The sequence below is a fragment of the Gallus gallus genome, chromosome 1, assembly GCF_016699485.2.
Source record: "Gallus gallus isolate bGalGal1 chromosome 1, bGalGal1.mat.broiler.GRCg7b, whole genome shotgun sequence".
NCBI classification, from domain to species: Eukaryota; Metazoa; Chordata; class Aves; order Galliformes; family Phasianidae; genus Gallus; species Gallus gallus.
In genome coordinates this window covers 74,312,742-74,334,395 of record NC_052532.1, presented here as the reverse complement: position 1 = coordinate 74,334,395, position 21,654 = coordinate 74,312,742, and the positions used below count along the sequence as shown (strand labels likewise).

At 42.1% G+C, this 21,654-nt stretch overlaps 1 protein-coding gene across 1 annotated transcript in view; it reads right to left on the bottom strand.

Annotated features, from left to right (window-relative positions):
* The window catches only part of NTF3 (neurotrophin 3), a 73,087-nt gene extending 53,357 nt beyond the window's left edge, over nucleotides 1-19,730 (bottom strand). The window contains exon 1 of the mRNA NM_001109762.2: nucleotides 19,580-19,730. Within this exon, the coding sequence (NP_001103232.1) occupies nucleotides 19,580-19,597 (18 nt within the window). The 5' untranslated portion in view covers nucleotides 19,598-19,730. The remainder of the gene's footprint in view (nucleotides 1-19,579) is intronic.
* Nucleotides 19,731-21,654: the final 1,924 nt, after the last annotated feature.

The window sequence follows — 21,654 nt, the reverse complement described above, 5'->3', positions numbered from 1 at the left end:
TAAACCAATCCAATTTGCTTTATGATGATTCAAATAGCAGCAAACACTGAAAATTCAGCAGTTTCCATTTCAAACGAAAGATGAGATAAATGAGAATAAACTAGGGAGTAAAAGAACAAATTGAAAAGAAAGTGATAATCCTAGTAGAAGAAAGATAGAAAAAAAAAAAAGAGAGAACAATTAGAATATTCTACTGGAATTATTAAAAAACATATGTATTTCCCTAAAATGCAAAACATTCCAGGGGACACCACTCCCTTTTCTAACAGATGTGTAAAGCAGCTTTAGCTTCTGAGGGCAAGATTTAATTTTATTAAGCTTTTTTTTTTTTTTTTTTTTTTTTTTTTTTTAACAAATGAACTCATCTTCTACTATTATTTTGCTGTCTCTCCTAAAAAAAAATTACTAAGAAAAACAGTCTGTTGCAAATTATGCTTATTACACAGAAGCAGCTAAACTCTGTAAGTACACAGACTTTCCGGGTATTACTTTCAGGTGGGACTTACAAATAAGGCAAGATCAAGATATAGTGTTGAGCATTGGCACAAAAGACCTCTTTCATGTGGGTTTCTTTACATGTAGGCACCATGCAAAAGTAGAGAGGGATGTGGTGATAGCAGTACTCACTGTGTCTGAGCAGAAAGGATGACTTTTTTAACAGAGACTTGTAAAGTCTAAGACACATTGTTATATATGAGATGAATATTTTAAGAGTTTTGGTTTGTGGAACTCTAAGATCCTCATAGAATTGGACTAACTAATGCTTTCCTTGCTATCAATGCTAAAACTTCTTGTTATTTTAAAGAAAGAAGTATCAGCTTTGCTTTTGAAAATCCTTCTTTATGGACCTTAGGACCAGCAGTTTCAAAAGACTAATAGTCCTTATTTGTACTAATACCACAGAATTTTAACTGTATCTAACTGTATCTTTGTGTATGACTGAAGAAGCTGCTGGGTTGTCCTTGTGAAAAGGAAATGCTTTAATAACACACATTCCTCATCAAATGAAAGTTTATTTTCCTTAATTTATTGAAAAAGATGTCTCTTTTGTCCAAAGACTTGAGGATATTTCTTACGGTGTAAGGTTGTTGGCTTCCCTGCGCTACAGTGAACTGAAAGTAGAGGTAAGTGGATGGGATGCATAGAGAAGGGCAGGAAGGGCTCAGTGGGGGCTCCATAAGGAGTCTGGGCTATGAGCAGGTACTGTAGGTGTGAATGGTGGTGATGAGGTGGAGAATGAGATACTCTACACACCAACACTACAGCAAGATTACTGAATCTCTTACAGAAAAGTGGTAAGAAGCTTATGGAAAAAATTCAAGAGGGACAATGAATTGGCTGATGCAAAAAAGAGCTATGGTAGTGGCAGTCCTATGCAACCTAAAGAGAAGGCAAGGAGAGTGCTAGGAAGGCCAGAAAGAGGAGAAAAAAGAAACAGGATGCAGTGTACTTGTAGTGCAGTAACACATTAAACCCTACTTTTCCATTCACATGCACAAACGCATGCATCATTCCTGTACATACATATATTCAGTTTATAAGTGTCTCTCATCTACTCTGCAAAACAAAGCTGCCTTGAAAACTAGATATAAATCATAAAACAGGATACTCATAAGTGATACTATCAAAGCTGATGTACTGCTCTCTTCGGTTGTTTCATTTAGCAATCTGAACATATTAAAGGGTAAAGCTGCTAATAAGAAAGAAGAGAAAGAATGTACTGCAAATGAATTGAAAGGGTGGAAAGGATGGGGAAAAAGTAGGATAGAAGGTGATTAGAAAAATGGGCAGCAAATAAGAGATTCAGAATAAAAAGACCAAGATAGTTTACTAGGGAAAATCATTTCAAAGAATCTATATTAAATGTTAGGGAATAAGTTGCTAAGGCATAATATTGAAAATTAGCTAGCTAGGCTTTAAATAATAAATTAGTGCTGGATTTATTACAGAAAGATTCTTCTATAGTGAAAGAGAGAAAGATAAGAGTGAAATAGTGCAAAAATTTAATATAATTACAGAAGACATATGCAAATGCAGAGTGGTATCAGACAGATGAAAAAGATCTTATGTTTTTAGAATATCACCTTTAGCACTGGACATTCTAGTGCTGTGTAGATGTGGATGAAATGAAGTCAGAAAATTGTAATACGTATTCTTAAAAAATTATTTGAGAAACGAGTGGAAGAAATAATGTTGTATTTATCATGGAAGCTCAAAACGAAGAACCAAATAGATCTTTTCTAGTTTTTACAACTCAAGAAAAATCTCAGCACATGAAATGGCATGTTCCTTCATAATATTGATTATATTTGTTACCCAATCCAGAGCAGGGTAAAGTTTATCTTTTGCTAAAATGATGTCACTAGACTATGTACTTGCTAATGCCTTGCATTTTGGTTTTGTGCATGCTGCTAACATGCCAGGAATGGGTGGGAGTGGAAGGGTAGAGTGAGGGCACATGTAGACATGTTTCCACAGTCCTCTGAAGTATTTCTTAAATATTTTCACTGTGTACTAGTTTCAATTGGGATGAAGTTGTTTTCTTTGAGTTGGCTATACTTCGGATCTAGGAGAAAGTTTATAGTTTATGGAGACTGTTTATAGATGCTGCTTAGCAGTGTTAGACAGAGCCAAAGCCATACCCGTTTCTCATCTCATACTAACTGGGAGGGAACAGAATCAGAGCATCTGACTTAAACTTGCCAGAGGAGAGTTTTGAAGGGAATAGGAGTTTGTCTTTCTTCTGCTGCTCAGAGAGTGAGCTGGGTACTGGTTGGTAGGTGGTGAGCAATTGCTCGTGCACCACTTGTTGTATACATTCATGTATGTATATATTTATATAGTCATAACAGTTATCCTTTTTCTTTTCTCTATATTACATTTTTTTTTTATATTAGTAAAATCTCAACCCGTGAGTTCTACTTTGTTCTTTTTCCCAATTCTTTCCCCCATCCCACTAGGAAGAGGGAGCAAACAACTGTGTGGTGCTTAGCTACCTCTGTGTTAAACCACAACAATCGTTTCTGGCACACAGCATGGGGCACAAAGGATTGAGATTACAGCAGACCTGACCAGAGCATGTTAACAGAAGATTTTTAAGAGTCCTCTCCTGAAACTGTATTGTGTAGCACCTTGCGTGCTGCTTATTTTCCCTGCTGCATTGTTTGTCACTACTGGGGATTAGATTAAGGTTTATATTTTGCTATGTTGAGTGACCTTGACTTACATCATGACAAAATTGGCAGCTGAGAAACTGCTGTTTTGTGTGTATTCATCACTGCAGTCATCTTTGGGTTTTGGAAGCCATACTGTTTATACTATTAGTATTATCAGTTCCTCAGCCTCTCTTTCACTTTTCCTTCTTTCCCTAGAGCTCAAGAGCTAGTTACAATAGTTCTTGAGAAATTTGAATACCTATGGGATGTTCAAACCAGCGTGAGTCACGAATGTGTTTCAGGTTATGTTTAAGATTAAACAATTATTTAAGAATAAAATCCCATGATCGGCCCCAAGGCAGGATAGTTTTGAGTGGCAGGGAGTATAGGATGGTATGGGCAGGTGCCTGGAACAGTGGGCACCTGTAGTGGTTTGGACCTTCACCTCTGAACAACAGCTGAACCCTGAAAAACTAGTAGAATATTTGGAAAAGATCTGCTGTTCCCCTGGCAATCCTGAAGAGGCGCAAATCACTGCAGCATGTTGGGGCCCATCCTGTGCCAACTGAGCCCTTTGGTTGCTCCAGCTCCTGTAATGAGCCCTGTGGTTGCTCTAACTCCTGCAAGGGACCTTGCAATTCCTCTGCCTCTTGCGACGACTCTGCAGTTTCTCCAACTCCTGCAATGAACTCTGTCTCTACTCCAGCCCTCATGATGGACCCTGTGGCTACTCCAACCCGTGTGACAGATTCTGCAGTTGCTTCGGCTTTTTTTGACAGACGCTGCAGTTACTCCAACCCTACTGAAAGGCCCTGCAGGTGCCACGATCCTCACAACCAGTCCTATGGTCACTCCAGGCCCTGTGACAAACCCCGCAGTCCATCTGGGGAACCAGAAAGTGCCAATATCAGTTACTCCCATAAGCAAGACAAAAAATGTCTACAAAGGTCAGAATATTTAGCAAAGAGATAAGCTTATAAGTTCAGAGGAGGGAGAAAAAAAAAAAAAAAAGGAATGTGACCATCACAAAAGCAGGAGGAAGAAGAAGAAACTTAAACCATCCGACTCCTAACAATAAGTGAACTGTGAGATTTGTGAAAAAATAACAGCTATCGCACAAGTGAGCATATTGCCACCTGGCTGCTTAGGTTCTGGGGTGGCGGAACCAGTACCCTGAACTTAACAGGCAGTGAAGCCAAGAAGCTGGCATCTGTTTCTAGGGAAAGTACCGCTGACAAAGCAATTGGAAAAGGAATACAATCTTTCACCTTTTGGTGGCAACTCTTGTCAGCCGTAAAGGAAAGATATCCTTTCAAGAAAGACGTGGTACTTAAGCCAGGCATACGGACCACCATGGAGTACTTGAGGGAGCTCTCTGTGGTAGAGACAATGTATGGAATTAACTTGGACAATAATACCAGTTCCCCAGATGCAGATGACATGATACGTAGGTGACCTCTGTGGCAGAGAGTTGTATGGAATGCACCATCACCATATGCCAGCACCCTGGCAGGAGAGAACTGGAAAGATGACAAAAAGCCAGTAGTGGATGAAAAGGCTAGCCTGTTTTGACAATATGAAGATAGTCCCTCTTCCTCCCCAAGGGCCTGTGTCTCAGCTGCAGAGAAACTGGTTCGACAACTCAAAGCAAAAGAAACAGCTTCAACTGCTCCTCCAGCTGTATGAACCTGTACTTCATCCATTAGGAGTAAGCCTTCCTCTGCTCAAGAGAGAGGATATAGTAGATACACACCATGTACGATCCGGTGGTTTTACCCTCGTGACGGTGGAGAGGATATGAGGAAGTGGGATGGAAAACCCACCTCAACCCTACAGTCATGGGTACTTGAGTTGCAAGGGAAAACAATCACAACAGTGGGTCTTCCTTGGAATATGGAGGCTTCAGTTTCCAGCAGGCAGTTCTCCAGACAGCAAAGATAGTGCAATCTTGTATCCAAGCATGAGAATGAGCCTGTTGGTTCTCATACACCAGAGATGAGTAATGAATACCATAAGCAAAACTAGAGGGACCCTTCCTCCAGCCAGATGCAGGAAAGGGACAGTCGGGTGCATTGGACTGTGTGGATTCGATGGCCTATCACGTCCAAACCAAAGAAATATGAGGCTTTAGTGGACACCTGTGCACAACGTACTCTAATGCCATCACGTTATAAAGGGGTAAAACCCATCTGTATTTCTGGAGTAACGGGGAATCCCAACGGTTAACTGTATTGGATGCCAAAGTAAGCAAAAGGACTCCATTGCAACTGGCTCAGAGGCCCTGTGCATCTTTAGCACAGATTATCTCAGGATAGGGTTCTTCAAGGGCCCAAAAGGGTATTGGTGGGCTTTCAGGATAGCTGCCTTGGAGATAGAGGATATTAAGCAGCTGTCTACCTTGCTTGGTCTCTCAGAAGACTCTTCTGTTGTGGGGTTGCTAAGAATAGAACTGCTGGTGCTGGTTGCTAGTACAGCGGTGCACTGGCAGCAATATCATACCAACCGGGACTCCTTGATTTCCATTCATGAGCTGATTTGCCAACTGGAGAACCAAGGAGAAATCAGCAAGACTCACTTACCCTTCACTAGTCCCATATGGCAAGTGCAAAAGTCCAGTGAAGAGTGTTGCCTAACAGTGGACAATTGTGATCTGAATGAAGTCACACCACTGCTACATGTTGTTCTGCCAGATAATAACTGCAGACAAAGGCAGCCAAGTTGTATGCCAGAACTGACATTGTGAATGCTTCTTTCTCAAAAAAAATCACCTGGAATCGACTGCCCCAGGTATCAAAACACAGCCCTGCCATTTCTCACAATCTGATCCAGAACAGGAGGAAGCTCCTGAATACCTGCAGTGCACTGACAGCATCACTGTGTGGGGCAACGCAGCAGCAGAAGTTTTTGATAACGGGAAGAAAATAATTTAAATCCTTCTAAAAGCTGATCTTGCCATAAAGGAAAGTAAGATCACGGGACCTGTGCAGAAAATCCTATTTTTAGGAATAAAATGTCAAGATGGACACTGTTGGATCCCCAAGGAAGGACGTGATCAATTAAATAACTGCTATGTCTCCACCAACTAATAAAAAGGAAACACAAGCTTCCTCAGATGTTGTGGGCTTCTGGAGAATGCGTATTCCAGATTACAGTCTGACTGTAAACTCCCTCTATCAAGTGACCTCAAAGAAGAATGATTTCACATGGGGCCCTGAACAACAACAGGCCCTAGAGCAAATTGAACAGGAGATACTTCACGCAGTAGCCCTTGGGCCGATTTGGACAGGGCAAGATGTAACAAAATGTGCTCTATGCTGCAGGTGGGGAGAATGTCCCTACATGGAGCTTCAGGAAGAAAGGCCCAGGGGAGACTTGAGTTTGACCCCCAGGGTTTAGGAATCACGGATACAAAGGATCTGAGGCCTGCTATACTCCCACTGAAAAAGAGATATTGGCAGCAAATGAAGGGTTCTGAGCTGCTTCAGAAGTGGTTGGTAGTGAAGCACGGCTCCTTTTGGCACCCCAACTGCCTGTGCTGGGTTTGATGTTCAAAGGGAGGGTCGTGTCCCCAAATCGTCCAACTGATGCTATGTGGAGTAAGTAGGTCACATGGATCACACAACAGTTTCAAAAGGGGAATCTCAGTCATCCAGGAAGCTTAGAAGTGACTATGGACTGGCCCAAAGACTTAAGATTTCAGAATATGACCAGAAGAGGAGATTACACGTGCTGGAGAGGCTCCACTGCATCACAAACTGCTAGAAAATGTTCACTGATGGGTCCTGTTGCATCATGAGAAAGCATCAGAGATGGAAGGCTGCTGTATGGAGTCTTACACAATGAGCTGTAGAAGCTATTGAAGGGAAGGGTGAATGGACTGTTAAAGACTGCCTTGAGACCAGTGGGTGCTGGGACATTCAAACACTGCAACGTATATTTGACAAAAGCTGCACGGTTAGTCAACACTCAGGATTCTGCCAACCGAGCTGATCCTGCCCAGTCAAACCTCCTGCATATCACAGAAGAGGACGAAGACCAGGTGGTACACATAAAGAACGAGCTGGGCAAGACAGACTGGGTTATTCCTGCCCCAGACAAAGGCAAGCCTATTCATGGGATTGCTTTTGCTCAGGGACCTAAGTGCATATGATGGGTAATGTGGATGGGGATGCCCGTTGTGTACCTCAAGGTGAGTTAATGCTGGGTGAGAAGAGCCAATAATTTGAATTGTGTGATGTTAAACTGCTACATAATACTGTATGTTGTCATTATTATGGTTTTTATATGCCTTTTTAGCTGTAATACAATAAGAACTACCGTGGTTAAAGAATGAACTGTGATGGAACCAGAACTAGCTTCTGTATGCAGTAACCCAAAACTGAATCATCCCTCCTGCACTGAAGGACTGTTATGACAGATGGAGCTCAAAGTTATGAACTGTATGAATAACATGGACAATTCAAATGGATAGCCCACAGACTATGGAAATAATGTGCATGTATATATATTAAAAATCAACAACAACGACAAACAAGATAGGTGATGGTAATCAGTTAGGATGTGTAGAAACTGTGGGACCTGAACATGAGTAAGGGAATAAGGATAAGGGGTGGATATTGCCTTAGTTTCAGCTGAGAAGGAGTTGTTTTCTTTAGTGTCTGGTACGATGTTATGCGTAAGCATAGGCTCTAGAAGAAAAACAATGCTGATAACCCACTGATGGGTTACCGTTGCTGCTAAACAGTGTTGTGCAGAGCCAGGACTTAGCGAAGGGCCCAAGGAGCTGGGATGGAACAGAAATAGGACAGATGATTTAAACTGGCCAAAGGGATATTGTATACCATATGACATCATGCGTTTTGAATGGGGAATGAGTTTTGAAGGCGGTGAGAGTTCATTTCACTCTCTTCTGCTGCTCAGGGGACTAGTTGGGCATCAGTCAGGGAGTAGTGAGCAATTGCTTGTGCATCACTTGTTGTATACATTCATATATATAAACAAAGATAGTCATAACTATTATTCTTCTCCTTTTCTCTCTCTGTCTTTGTAAATAGTTTTATCTCAACCAATGAGTTCTACTTTGTTTTTTGTTTTTTTATCCTCTTTTTTTTTTTTTTTTTTCCCATTTCTCTCCTCTAAGCCACTGGGAATGAAGGGGAAGTGAGTCAACAATTGTGTGGTGCTTAACTACCTGCCAGGCTAAACCACAATACACCATGTCATATTTTTTTGCATATACTTATTTATTTTATTTTACTTTACTCTACTTTTAATCAACTAACTATACAAAAGCTGTTTTAACCCACCAAGGCATCAGTTTTATCATTACCTCAGTATTTCTGAAACCAAGATCATTGCATATCTCAGCATCTAGTGGTATGGCAAGTTTAACCTCAAAGAGAGCATAATTAAATGTCTACAGTGCATTTATGGGGTCTATATTTTATAGCTGAAATCTGTAACATCTGATCTTTTCTTTCTTTCAAATACTTTCTTTCAAATACTGCCCAAATCCCATCTCCCAGGAAAAGAAAAGTTGCTTTCATTCATTCATATAATGGTTTGGGGTGGAAGGGACCTTAAATATTACCTAGTTCCAAACTCACTTCGGTGAGCAGGGTTGCCATCAAATAGGCCCCATTCTAACTGGCCTTGAATACCTGCAACTCTGCAGCATTCATTTGGACATGAGCCAGAAGTGTGCCCTTGTGTCCAAGAAGGCCAACAGTTTCTTGGGGTGCCAGCAGGTTGGGGGAGGCGGTCCTGAACCATTCAGCCTTTCAGCAGGACCTGGACAGTCTGGAGAGTTGGGCAGAAAGGAACCAGATGAGGTTTAACAAGAGCAAGTGTAGAGTCTTGCACCTAGGGAGGAATAACCCTAAGTATCCGTACAAGTTGGGAGATGACCCGCGCTGGAGAGGAGCTCTGGGGAGAAGGACCTGGGGGTCATGGTGGACGACAGGTTGGCCAAGATCCACCAGTGTGCCCTGTTGTCCAAGAAGGCCAATGGGGTGCTGGGCTGCATTAAAAGGAGCATGGCCAGCAGGTCAAGGGAGGTGATTCTCCCCCTCTACTCTACCCTGGTCAGGCCTCACCTGGAGTACTGTATCCAGTTCTGGGCTCCCCCGTACAAAAAAGACAGGGATCTCCTGGAGAGAGGAAGGCCACAAAGATGATGAAATGCCTGGAGCATCTTCCCTGTGAGGAATGGCTGGGTGACCTGGGTCTGTTCAGCCTTGAGAAAAGAAGACTGAGAGGGGATCTTATTAATGTTTTCAAATATCTTAAGTGTAGGAGACAAAGGGACATGGCCAACCTCTTCTCAGTGATCTGTGGGGACAGGACAAGTGGAAATGGCCATAAACTGGAGCATAGGAAGTACCACAGCAATATGCAAAAGAACTTCACGGTGAGGGTGACAGAGCACTGGAATGGATTGCCCAGAGAGGTTATGGAGTCTCCTTCTCTGGAGGCATTCCAGACTTGTCTGGCTGCCTACCTGTGCAACCAGGTCTAGGGAGCCCACTTTGACAGAGGGGCTGGACTCCATAATTTCTAGGGGTTCCTTCCAACCCCTACGGTTCTGTGATTCTGTGATTCCCCTCTACTCTGCCCTGGTGAGGCCACATTTAGAATACCGTGTCCAGTTCTGGGCTTCCCAATCCAAAAAAGACAGAGATCTCCTAGAAGGAGTCCAGCGGAGGGCCACAAAGATGATAAAGTGGCTGGAGCATTTCTTATGTGAGGAAAGGCTCGGTAAACCTGATCTGCTCATCGTGGGGAAAAGAAGGCTGAGGGAAGATCCGATTGATGTTTATAAATATCTAAAGGGAGGTGGGAGGCAAATGGATGAGGCCAGGCTTCTCTTGGTGGTGCATAGTGATAGGATAAGGAGTAATGGCCCAAAAGCTGAACGTAGGAAGTTCCATACAAACATGCAGAAGAACTTCTTTATGTTAAGGGTGACGGAATACTGGAACAGGTTGCTCAGGGAGGTTGTGAAGTCTCCTTCTACAGAGACATTTAAGTCCTGTCTGAATGCCTATCTATGCAACCTATTGTATTCTTTTAGCAGGAAGATTGGATTCAATGGTCTCTTGAGGTCCTTTCCAATCCTTGCAATTCTGTGATTCTGTGATTCACAACATCTCTGGGCAGCCTGTTGTGCTTCACCACTCTGTGAGTAAAAAACGCCCTCCCCTCTAAAGATTTCCTCTTTAAATTAAAAAGCATTCCCCCTTGTGCTATCACTATCAAGCTGTATAAAGTCAGTCTCCCCTGTGTTTATAAGCTCCCTTTAAGTACTGGACGGCTACAGTGAGGTCTCCCCAGAGCCTTTTCCAGACAGAATGAGCCCAGCTGCCTCTGCCTTTCTTCATAGGAGATGCTGCACCCCTTTGATCATCTTTGTGGCCTTCTTCTGGACATTCCCCAACAGCTCTAAATCTTTCTTGCTCTGGGGCAACCAGGCCTGGATGCAGTACTCCAGCTGGGACGAGAGGAGAGGAGAGGAGAGGAGAGGAGAGGAGAGGAGAGGAGAGGAGAGGAGAGGAGAGGAGAGGAGAGGAGAGGAGAGGAGAGGAGAGGAGAGGAGAGGAGAGGAGAGGAGAGGAGAGGAGAGGAGAGGAGAGGAATCCTTCTCCCTGCTGGCCATTCCTCTTTTGATGCAGCTCATGATACTGTTAGCTTTCTGGGCTGCAAGGGCACACTGCTGGCTCTCATCCAGCTTCTTATCCACTAGGGTCCCCAAGCCCTCCTCTGTAGAGCTGCTCTCAAGGACTTTTTCTCCCAGTCTGTGCTTGTATCTGGGATTACTTCAACCTAAGTACTACACCTTGCATTTTGCCTTGTTAAATCTCATCAGGCTCACCTGGGCCCACAGTGAGAAGTTATGCTTGTTCGCCTCCTGGCTGAGGAAAAAGCCGTAAGAGAGGATGCTTAGAACTTGTCTAACCACAGAGTTATTCAGAAGCAGCTGTTGGGCTTAAATTTCACATTCACAACCTGCATTCACTTCTGAGGGTAGACAAGCCTTTAAACATTCATGTATAGTACAATATACTTTTCCTTCTGTAACTCTCTGGCTCGATATCAGCTAGCTCTGAAAATACTAACTTAGACTTCTGGCAAATAGGAGTGAAGAAATAAATATATCTGAGTTAATTAGTTTAACAATTTCTTACATGTTGACTCAGGTAATGTAAGATAAAACATGCAATAAGTACAATAGGAGCAAAACCCAAATAAAGGAATTTAGTGCTGGAAGATGTGAGAGAGCAACTGAAAAGTAGCACTTGAGTTCCACAATGGGTAACACACACAGCTGAAGCACAGAAAATGTTGGAGGAGTGCTGTAAATGTTACCAAGAAAGAAGTAATCCTCCAGGAATGTTTTCATTGCCTTTGGTACAGGCATGTAACAGATAACAAAAATGGGGCTTGTTCAATCCAATCTGTGTATTTACATGGCTAAATGAGTGGTGACTCACTCAAAAATACAGGCAGTGTAGCATTGAGTCATGCACTCTGTTTTTCTGACACTGCTTGTTGGAAATATGGAACTGCCGTCCTTGTCATGTTCATTTAAATCTAACCGACAGGTTTCTTTCCTGAGCTTCACATGACTACCAGTGAATTATTTACAGTAAGTACAGACACATGACCTGTTCCAAAATAACTTTGCCTCCTTTTACACATATCTTCAACATGTATTTCCACAGAGGAAAATTTCAAACACAAAGCTACAAGTCAGACTGGTCAAGACCTATGTGTATATGTGTGTGTATGAAGAAGCAGAGAAGAGAGAGGAAGAAAAAAATGAGGGAGAGAGGACTATGTGATCTTGTTCTGAGCTTTCCAGATGATTGTTGTTCTAAAACAACAGGGGCTTTAAGACTGCTGTACTGAGCTTGCTCACACAGTGAGATGCTTGTACCACATAAGTGGATGGACTGTGCTCTTTTAATCCCAGCACTGGAAGACAGATACAGGATCACCCAGATGTTCCCACCTTTGCAGACAGATTTTGCTGGCTGTGTCGTGACTACAAAGGAGATGAGGTGGATGCAAAAACTCCATGTTCCTCACAATGAACACAGATTATTTACTCATGCTTTGGACACTTTCCCGTAACTACCTAGCACTAATACTGCCTGTCAATCCCTTTCTCTTCTCCCAGCGAGCTGGCAGACTGAATTACCGTTTGCTTTTTATTAGCTCAATGGTTAAACAGGGAGGAAGTGTGCAGAGGAAGGCTAGGGCTTTAGCCTAACCTGCACCGGTGGCAGTTTGTTTCCTATGACTTCAACACTGTTGTTTTTTGTTTGTTTGGTTGGTTGGTTTGGTTTCTTGTTTTTGTTTGTTTGTTTGTTGTTGTTTCTCAGGAATTGATCCCTGGAAAAAACTGGAAAGAGATCTATGAACTTTCATGTGACTAATGCTATATAATGTAAGGAAGGGTGGCAGATGGCCCACTTGATCACTGCTGGGAGAAGCACTCAATAACAGCAGTTTGTACAAGGCAGGACAAGGTGCTGTATCTTGCTTGAAGGTTCACAACCAAGGGATGTACTCTTCGTGTCTGCCAGTATAGTTGTAAACAATTGTCTGAGAGTGAAAACTGATGTCCCTATAGCGAAATTTCCAGACATGTCTAATGCATCCACTGAGACAGAACTGGTAAGAACCAAGACTGTTCAGACAGTTAGTAGCACTGAGTACCTTGAACCTTCTCCTGGAGGTAAGGTAAGTACCAACACAAGACACACTCATATAAATGATCTTTTACAACAAGAAGCTGGGTGGCAAGAAGCAGTTAAAAGGCTTTCAAGTATTAGAGGTGTCAAGGGAGAGAGAGATAGGTTGTTTGATAGTCATATTCCAGAAGTGAACAACACTAAAAGGAAGGCACCTTGATCCCTGGTGATCCAGGGCTGCAATTGAGTTCATGCTCTTCAACTTCACTCTCAAAGCCAGATATGCTTTTACAACTACAGGCACCCGTGACCAAGATCTGCAAGAAAAAAACATACCAGCAGCCTGCATATAGTGGGTGACTCCCTTTTAAAAGGCATGGATGTTCCTTACTGCTGGTCTGACAGAGTGTCTTGAGAGGTATACTGCCTCCTGGAATCCAAGATCCAGGACATTGCTGAAAGCATGCCACAGCATGGACTACTATCCCCTGTTGCTGTTGCCCTTCCATGCGTATATGAATGGCACTGGAAGCCAGAATGGGCAGAATCAAAGAAAACTATAGAGCCTTGGGAGCAAAAGTGAAAAACACTGGTGCCCAAATAGTCTTCTCAGTTTTGCCAGTTGGAGGAAAGAGGGAAACAAGAAATAGTTGTATAGTTCGTGTCAGTTTCCGGGTACATGGCTGGTGCTGGTATGAGGGTTTTGGATTTTATCACAGTGGGACTTCCTAAGAAGATTATAACCTGTTAGGGAGGAATGGGGTCCATACGTCTAAAAGAGACAGGGAAACGTTCAGCAACAGACTGACTAGCCTAGTGGGGCAGGCTTTAAACTAAAGGGCTCAAGAAGTGGGGTTGAAAATGGCAATGCTGCTGCTATTCTTATGACTGGAGAATAAGCCAGGCCAACCAGAACAGTGACAAGTGTTCCTTAGCTGCCTCCCATTACATGACCCATAATGCCAGCCACCTCAAGGGTGTATATAGCAATGGGGAATCCCTAGGGATGTATGATGAATGGGTGGAGAGCTCATGGGTGAAATCTAAGGGGCAGGCAAATGTGGGTGACACCATTGTGAATGTTTACTACAGGTTTCCTGATCAGGAAGGGGAAGTTGATGAGACTTACAGACAGTTGAAAGCAGCCTCACAATCACGGACACTATTTCTTATGGGTGACTTCAACAATTCTAGCATTTGCTGAAAAAGCAACAGTACAGGGTACACACACAGTCCAGGAGGTTTCTGCAATATGTGGAAAATAACTTTCTGAGAGATGTTGTGGAGAAGCCAATCATGAGAGGTCAGCTGCTGGACCTTGTTCTTACAAAAAAGGAAGGGCTGGTTGAGGGTGTCAGCCTTGACTGCAGCGACCATGAGACAGTGAAGTTCATGGTATTCAAAGACAAAACAAGGCAAAAAGTGGGATTGCCACCACAGACTTCAGGGGAGTCAACTTTGACCTCTTCAGGAACCTACTTGGAGGTCTAGTTAGGGCTTTGGAAGATAAGGAGTCCCAAGAAAGATGTTTAACATTCAAGCACCACTTCTTCCAAGCTCAGTATTGGTGCATCCCTAGGAGCAAGAAATCAGGCAAAGGTAGCAGAACATTTGCACGAATGATCAAGAGCTCATGGAAAAAAAAAATAGAAGTTTACGGAATGTGGAAAAAGGGCATGGTAACTTGGAAAGAATATAGGAATGCTGTCAGGGGCCTCAGGGAAGAAGTGAGGAAAGCTAAGGCCCACTTGGAATTAAATCTGGCAAGGACAACAAGAAAGACTTCTTTAAGTATGTCTCCATAAAAAGAAGTCTAGAGAACATGTAGGTCTGTTGCTTAATGAGGTGGGTGCTCTGATAACAAAGGATGCTGAGAAGGTGGAGATGCTGAATGCCTTCTTTGCTTCAGTCTTTACTGCTAAGACTGCCCCTTGAGTATCCAAGACCCTAGAGATAACAGAGAGAGTCTGGGGAAAGGAAGACTTCCCCTTGGTTGAGGAGGAGATCATCAGAGATTGTGTAGGCAAAATCTATGCCCACATGTCCACAGGCCTGGATAGTTAGCACCTATGAGTGCTGAGGGAGCTAGCAGAAGTAATTGTTGAATTTCTCAGCCTCACTTTTCTCCCTAAGTAGGTGATGGAACAGCTTATTCTGGATGTTATATTCAAGAAATTGGAAAAAGAAATAAGCGGGAGTAGTCTGAATGGATTCACCAAGGGGAAATCATGGAAATCATGCTTGACCAATCTTGTAGTATTCTATGATGTCATCACTGGCTGAATAGATGAGAGGAGAGCAGTGGGTGTTGTCTATCTTGACTTCAGAATGGCTCTTTATGCTGTATCCTGTAACATCCTCATAGTTAAGGAAGCGTGAGATAGATGAGCAGACAGTGAGGTGGATTGAGAACTGGATGACTGACAGAGCTCAGTGTTGTGATCAGCAGCCCAGAGTGTAGTTGGAGATCTGTAATTAGCAGAACTCCACAGGGGTTAGTTCTGGGTGTGGTCTTGTTCAACATCTTCATCAGTGACATAGATGAAGGGGCAGGGCACACCTGCTGCAAGTTTGTGAATGACATGAATCTGGGAGGAGTGGATAACACACCAGAAGCCTGTGCTACCATTCTGTGAGACATGGACAGTCTAGAGTGTTGGGTGATGAGGAATTTTATGATGTTCAACAACGGCAATTGCAGAGTCTTACTCCTGGGAAGGAATAACTCTGTGTATCAGTAAAGGTTAGGGGCTGACCTTCTGGAAAGGAGCTCTGCAGAGATGGGCCTAGGTCTCCTAGTGGTCTATAAATATCATTAGGGTGAGTATCAAGTGGATGAGGTCAGATGTTTTTTGGTTCTGTCCAGCGATAGAACAAGGGACAAATTGTACAACACAGGAAGTTCCATATGAACTCAAGAAAAGTCTTCTTTACTTTGAGGGTGGTAGGGCACTGCAACAAGCTGCCGAAAGAGATTGTGAAGTCTACTTCTCTGGAGATATTAAAAACCCACCAGGACACTTTCCTGTGCAACCTACTCTAGGGAACCTGCTTTATCAGGATAGTTGGACTTGACCCACAGAGGTCTCTTCCAATTCCTGTGATACCATGATTCTGTGATTTCATACATCCACACAGATATCATCACTCACGATATGTATTTATCTGTGCCTTTTGCTTGCTTGCCCCTTGCACTTAGCTCCCAGGCTGCTCTTATGCTGGCATCTACACATGCATTACCTCCTGCGCTCTTAGACAGCCTTCATCAAAGTGAGAGGCAGATAACTGCAGACTGTCTACACCCTCATAAAATCCTTCCCAATCCTCACTGCTCTTCCCTTCCCCACCCCAAATTGTTGTCATTCTCCCAGGTCCCACACCCAGCTCTATACTTGTTACCTGTAGTTCGTTTATTTTGAGCATGCTGTGTGCTCAACTCACTTATCAGACAGCTGTTCACTTCTACCACCTTCTCTTCTGTAATCCTTACAAATACACGCGAACTGGCAATTTCTCTTCTTGCTCACACACCATCGTTTCTCACCCCTTGTTACATGAGCTGTCATTCTCATTCAATCCCAATTCATGCCCTACAACTCCTAGCTCCACTCACCTATCCACACACTTCACACTTCACTTTTGACATTAGTACAGCCATGTGGCCTATAAAGTCCTGCGGTTAGTTATCCCTCCCATTCCTTCTCCTTTCACCACTTTATATCTTTAGTCATTTTTCCGCAAGCACATTTGTTCCATTCCCTCTTTCTGCTTCTCCTAGCTAGTACCTACTACAGAGTCATAAGTACATTCATTGCATCTTGCTTAATAGAATATCACTCCTTTTTATTTGTGTGTGTTCTCCCAACCCCACACTTTTGCTTGTTACTTTCCACTGTTTTCCTCAGCTGCTTCCCCTGTTACATGTTGCCTGTTCCATCCTGTCTGCAGACAAGAGGCATCCTTTCTTTCTAATGGACAAGTAACTATTGCACCTTTGAACTACTTCCTCAGTTTGTCTTCAGAGCAATACAAAACCAATATTCCTCTTACCCTGCGCTCTCTTGTCCTGTACCTCCATTAGACTACGCTTAGCCCACACATCTTTACAGAAAACCCAGCTTTTAATATCATACCCTCTTTATTCTTCGTTCTTTCCTCATTCTCATGCTTCACAAGAACTGCCACATCTTCATATTCACAGTTCATCCTGTCCCCATAATTTTACTTATCTTGCATTTCCTCACAGTACCTTCACACAGCTTTTTCCTTCATTCTGCCTCTGCTTCATAACCAGTCACAACAGGCCCAGCAGGCTTATAGCCTCTGAAATTTCTCTCAGCTCTCCGTGCTTCTCTCCAAATATATGAGAGATGCTCTGAAAGTAATGCCTCCTATTTTATTTTGTTGGTCTACTACATCAGAGGTGGGTATGAAAGACAAGCCATGTCCCAGACAGCCATGCAGATATTTATGAATGTGGTATGCAGGCTCTTGCTCACTGCTGGTGAAAATGCATAGTTAATGGAGACGACTATTGAAAAATGGTGTTTTGTAGCTGAGAATATGCTATATCAAACAATGTAATTGTGCTCTTTGTTGCAATTTAATGGAAATAAACAGGAAGGTGTTAATTTCAGAGAAACCTATGTACATTTTTTCTTCTTCCTCCAGACATCCTTCCTGCACTGTGCTTTCACCTTTCTCTCTACACTCCCACTGCATATCTAGCCCCCTCCCTCCTTGCAGACTCCAACATCCTTGTAGGTCCCTTTTATATTTTCACCCAGTATCCAGTCTGCATCTTTTCCCATCCCTCTCAAGTGTTACTTCCCTTTCTTAGCTCCTAAACTTTTCTCCATCCATGAAGAACCTCTGTCCAGTTGACTTGCAGTAGTTCCTCTTTTATGCTGACTACCTGTGCATGGCTTACCTGCTCTTACTACCCCAATATATAGCACAGTACATTGTGGTTTATTTTCAGCACTTAATACTTTCCCTACAAACTCCTGAATCATTTCTTTCTATGAATTATTTAGTTTATTTTTCCCTGGGGAAAAAAATAAATATATAAGAAACACTAAATATATTGGTTACCTCAAAATACACCATCTTCCTGCACAAAGCACTCCTGTCCTGACTCTTCAGGTTTATCTTCTCCCCATATTTTGAGTCCTCCATCTGCAATCATACCTAGTTTTCCTCCCCCTACCATGCTCACAGACACAGGTTCTGGTACTGACATGTATCTAAGAGCAGTCTTCATAGTATGTGTTGTTGAAACCATGCTTAACTCTCATTCTCTACTGCTTTTGTCTATTTTGTCGTAAAGCAAGGTAGATATATGTTTAGTTAGATTTTCATTTTTCTGACATCTTAAGTGTTCTTATACCACTCCTCCATTTACACACTTGCACAGGCCACATATTTCAGTGCCTGAGAATGTCTTTCTTATTTGTCTGGGTATTTTCCTGAGGGCACAGTGTTAAGTCAAACTTTACATACCATTTGCACTTCTCATGCAACAAATCACATGAACCTAAGTGCTAAGAGTGCTTTCTGAAACACTAGTTCATAACAATTGTCTGGACCATACAGCACACTTCTCTGTTTATTTAAAAAGGAAAGAAAAAGCACATACCCACTCCTCTCTAAATAACCGGTTTTGCAATATAGGAATGAGAGAATGTGTGCATAGCAGCCCTATTCAATCCAAAATATCCATCTCTCTGAATAATGTGTATTTATAGTTCAAGAGAGAGAACCAGCACAGAGCTTTCTTGTTTATTTTAATAAAGGATTAAGAACTGATCAGAAAACTATCTAAACCATTCAAAGACTTTTTCCCCTCTTGGCTAATAACATTTGGTAACTCCATAAGGACTCGTCAGTAACCAATGCTTTAATCTGCATTTCAGCTGTTTAGATGAGAAACAGCTTTCTATTTTGCTCTCTATACGTCTGTATTTATTTGTTGTGTACTGCATTCCTAGAAGACGCTTATTAAACACTGGAAATTGTAGCATAAGAATAGTCTCCCTGTCATCCTAGTACAAAGTGAGTGTATCTTTTTTACCTAGACAGAGATGTACAGGGAATCCCTTGACTTCCAGTTCCTTCCAGACAATTTAGTGTTGGGTTTGAGGAGAAGGGAGATTGATTCAAAGGTCATGAGTAGGGTTTTTCAGTGTCTGACACACACAAAAAAAATAACAAAGCTCCAGTGAAGTTAAGTACCTGAGTCAGGAGAGGTCTAGGAATTAGGAATTTTGATTTTGTATGTCAGGGGCTCTAAGTTTCCCTTAGGGCAAGTCTGCTGTGTATGCTGAGGCTGGTTCCTGCAATCTCTATTCAAGATTTGCGATTCCTTTTGTTACATCTGACGTTTCTGGTTTCCGTCTTAAAATAAAACCAAGAGTCTCCTTTGTTTCTGCCTCTTAAATCAGATTCCTTTAGCACCTCATATTTTTCCTCCTGTTTTCTTACCGGGGACCTGAACAACCATGTGCGGAGCAGGAGGAGAGAGGAATCTCAGGACTAAAGCAAGCTGTAGGGCAATTAGAGGTGGGGGAAGGAGGAGGCACAGTGGGAAACGCAACAACATTTGGGACAGATCTACTTCTTACAAGACACCCCTCCCAAACTACCATTGTAATTCTTTAAAGAATCCCTCTCCCCCCTCCTCTCCCCGCCCTCTTAGGACCCCATTAGAAAACGTCAAATTTCCCTTACCGTGGTAGGAGTAACCATGGCATCCGTGTAAATGTTTCCAGAAAAGTCGACATGAAGAGAAAGGTAAATGTAAATAAGTTCATTCAAAGTCCCAAAGTTGATCTGCTTGGGTTGTGCAGAGTTGCTCTATGGGAGAGGAGCCTTTAACTCTGAGTCCCGTGAACATAATCTCCTCGATTATAACAAACCAGCTCAGCCAGATGGCTCTGTGCTCCGTAGATTAACCCCTTTATTGCCATGCTCTGCTTTCACTACATACCATTTATAAAAATTTTGCCTGACTGGGGATTTTCAGAGAGCAACACATTTTTTTTTTTTAATTACATAATTGTCATAAAAGTAATTTTTTTTCCCTCTTGTATGCTTTACAATACCCATAATGTGTCTATTTTTTAATTTGTTTTTTTTTTTTTTTCTTAATCCAGCTGATGATTTCATTCCTTTTCCTGGCAAAATTTTTCATATTATAAAGAAAAGTCTTACTACCTAGAAATATTTTCAATAATTCTTTTGTTAAATTGTAACCATAAAACCATCTCTTCTGAGCTGTGACTCTCAGAAGACAAGTACTTCACTGCAGGAATGTCTCTGAATTTGCACTCAAATAGTCCATTCCCTCCTTCCTTTCTTCCTTTCTTTCTTTCTTCCTTTCTTCCTTCCTTCCTTCCTTCCTTCCTTCCTTCCTTCCTTCCTTCCTTCCTTCCTTCCTTCCCTCCTTCCTTCCTTCCTTCCTTCCTTCCTTCCTTCCTTCCTTCCTTCCTTCCTTCCTTCCTTCCTTCCTTCCTTCCTTCCTTCCTTCCTTCCTTCCTTCCTTCCTTCCTTCCTTCCTTCCTTCCTTCCTTTCTTCCTTCCTTCCTTCCTTCCTTCCTTCCTTCCTTACTTCCTTCCTTCCTTCCTTCCTTCCTTCCTTCCTTCCTTCCTTCCTTCCTTCCTTCCTTCCTTCCTTCCTTCCTTCCTTTCTCTGTCTCTCTCTTCCCTCCACCCTTGCTTTGTCTCTCACATGCATACTCACATACATACACACATGCAGTCTTTGGTCAAACTGCCATCATGTGTTTCTACTCTTACCCATATCTAGAAATCATTAAAGGACATGTAAAACAGGTGAAATAGAGAAACAGAAATGAAAAGGCATAAACTTCCGGACTCTTTCTGGCTTTATTATTATTATTGTTATTGTTATTACTTCCAAATTCTAGGAACATTTATTTATTTTGTCATTGTTTCTCTCAGCCAAGTCACTCTTCACATCATAAAAATAGAAAGAATAGACCTTAGAGTGGAGTTTTGTCCAGATATGCCTCCAGTTTTGATTTGCAGATTAATCCATTAGGAAAAAGATGGTGAGTGCCAGAAATATGGAAAGTTAATCAGCAGCTAGTAGTGACTGGTTTCTAAAATTCTTATTTAGAGTGATTGCTCACAGAGATGGCTGATAAATTTAGCTGCATTCCTCTAAGTCTCCCTCTAAATTTACATGCTTAGGTCATCTTTCTTTTCTATTTGATTTAAGCATAGTTGAACAAGTAATAACCATAAGAATCTGCTTATATAACAGAGATATAATACTTCAAAACAGAAGTTGTCAGATTACTCCCTTAAAGAATGTTTCCTTCACGAAATCATGAACCTTTCTTTTTTGTTATTTAACAAAGAAATTTTTGTCTTTCTCCTCCCTTTGTAAAGATGACTAGACCTCTAATACTGTCAAAGCATTGTACCACCTTCTTTAAGATAATTAAATCTACCTAGATAGTTGTCACCATTTTTTGAAATATTTTCTGCTGTGGATTGGAAAATGGTAGGTGTTGTGTTTGTTACTGTCCTTTACCTAAATTTTCTCAACCAAAAGATAATGCTATTTAAAGAATTCTAAACTCTACAAATTGCATCTGTTTCTTAAGTTCTTCTTGAATTGTTTATTTTCCCTAACTGCCCAGATGTGGAAGGAGAGAGTATAATCTTCTGCCGTTGACTCTTAAAAGCATTCCATTGAAAAGTACTGCTTTGTCAATTCACAAGAACAACAACAACAACAACAAAACAATGCTCCAAAACCCACACAACACAAATCT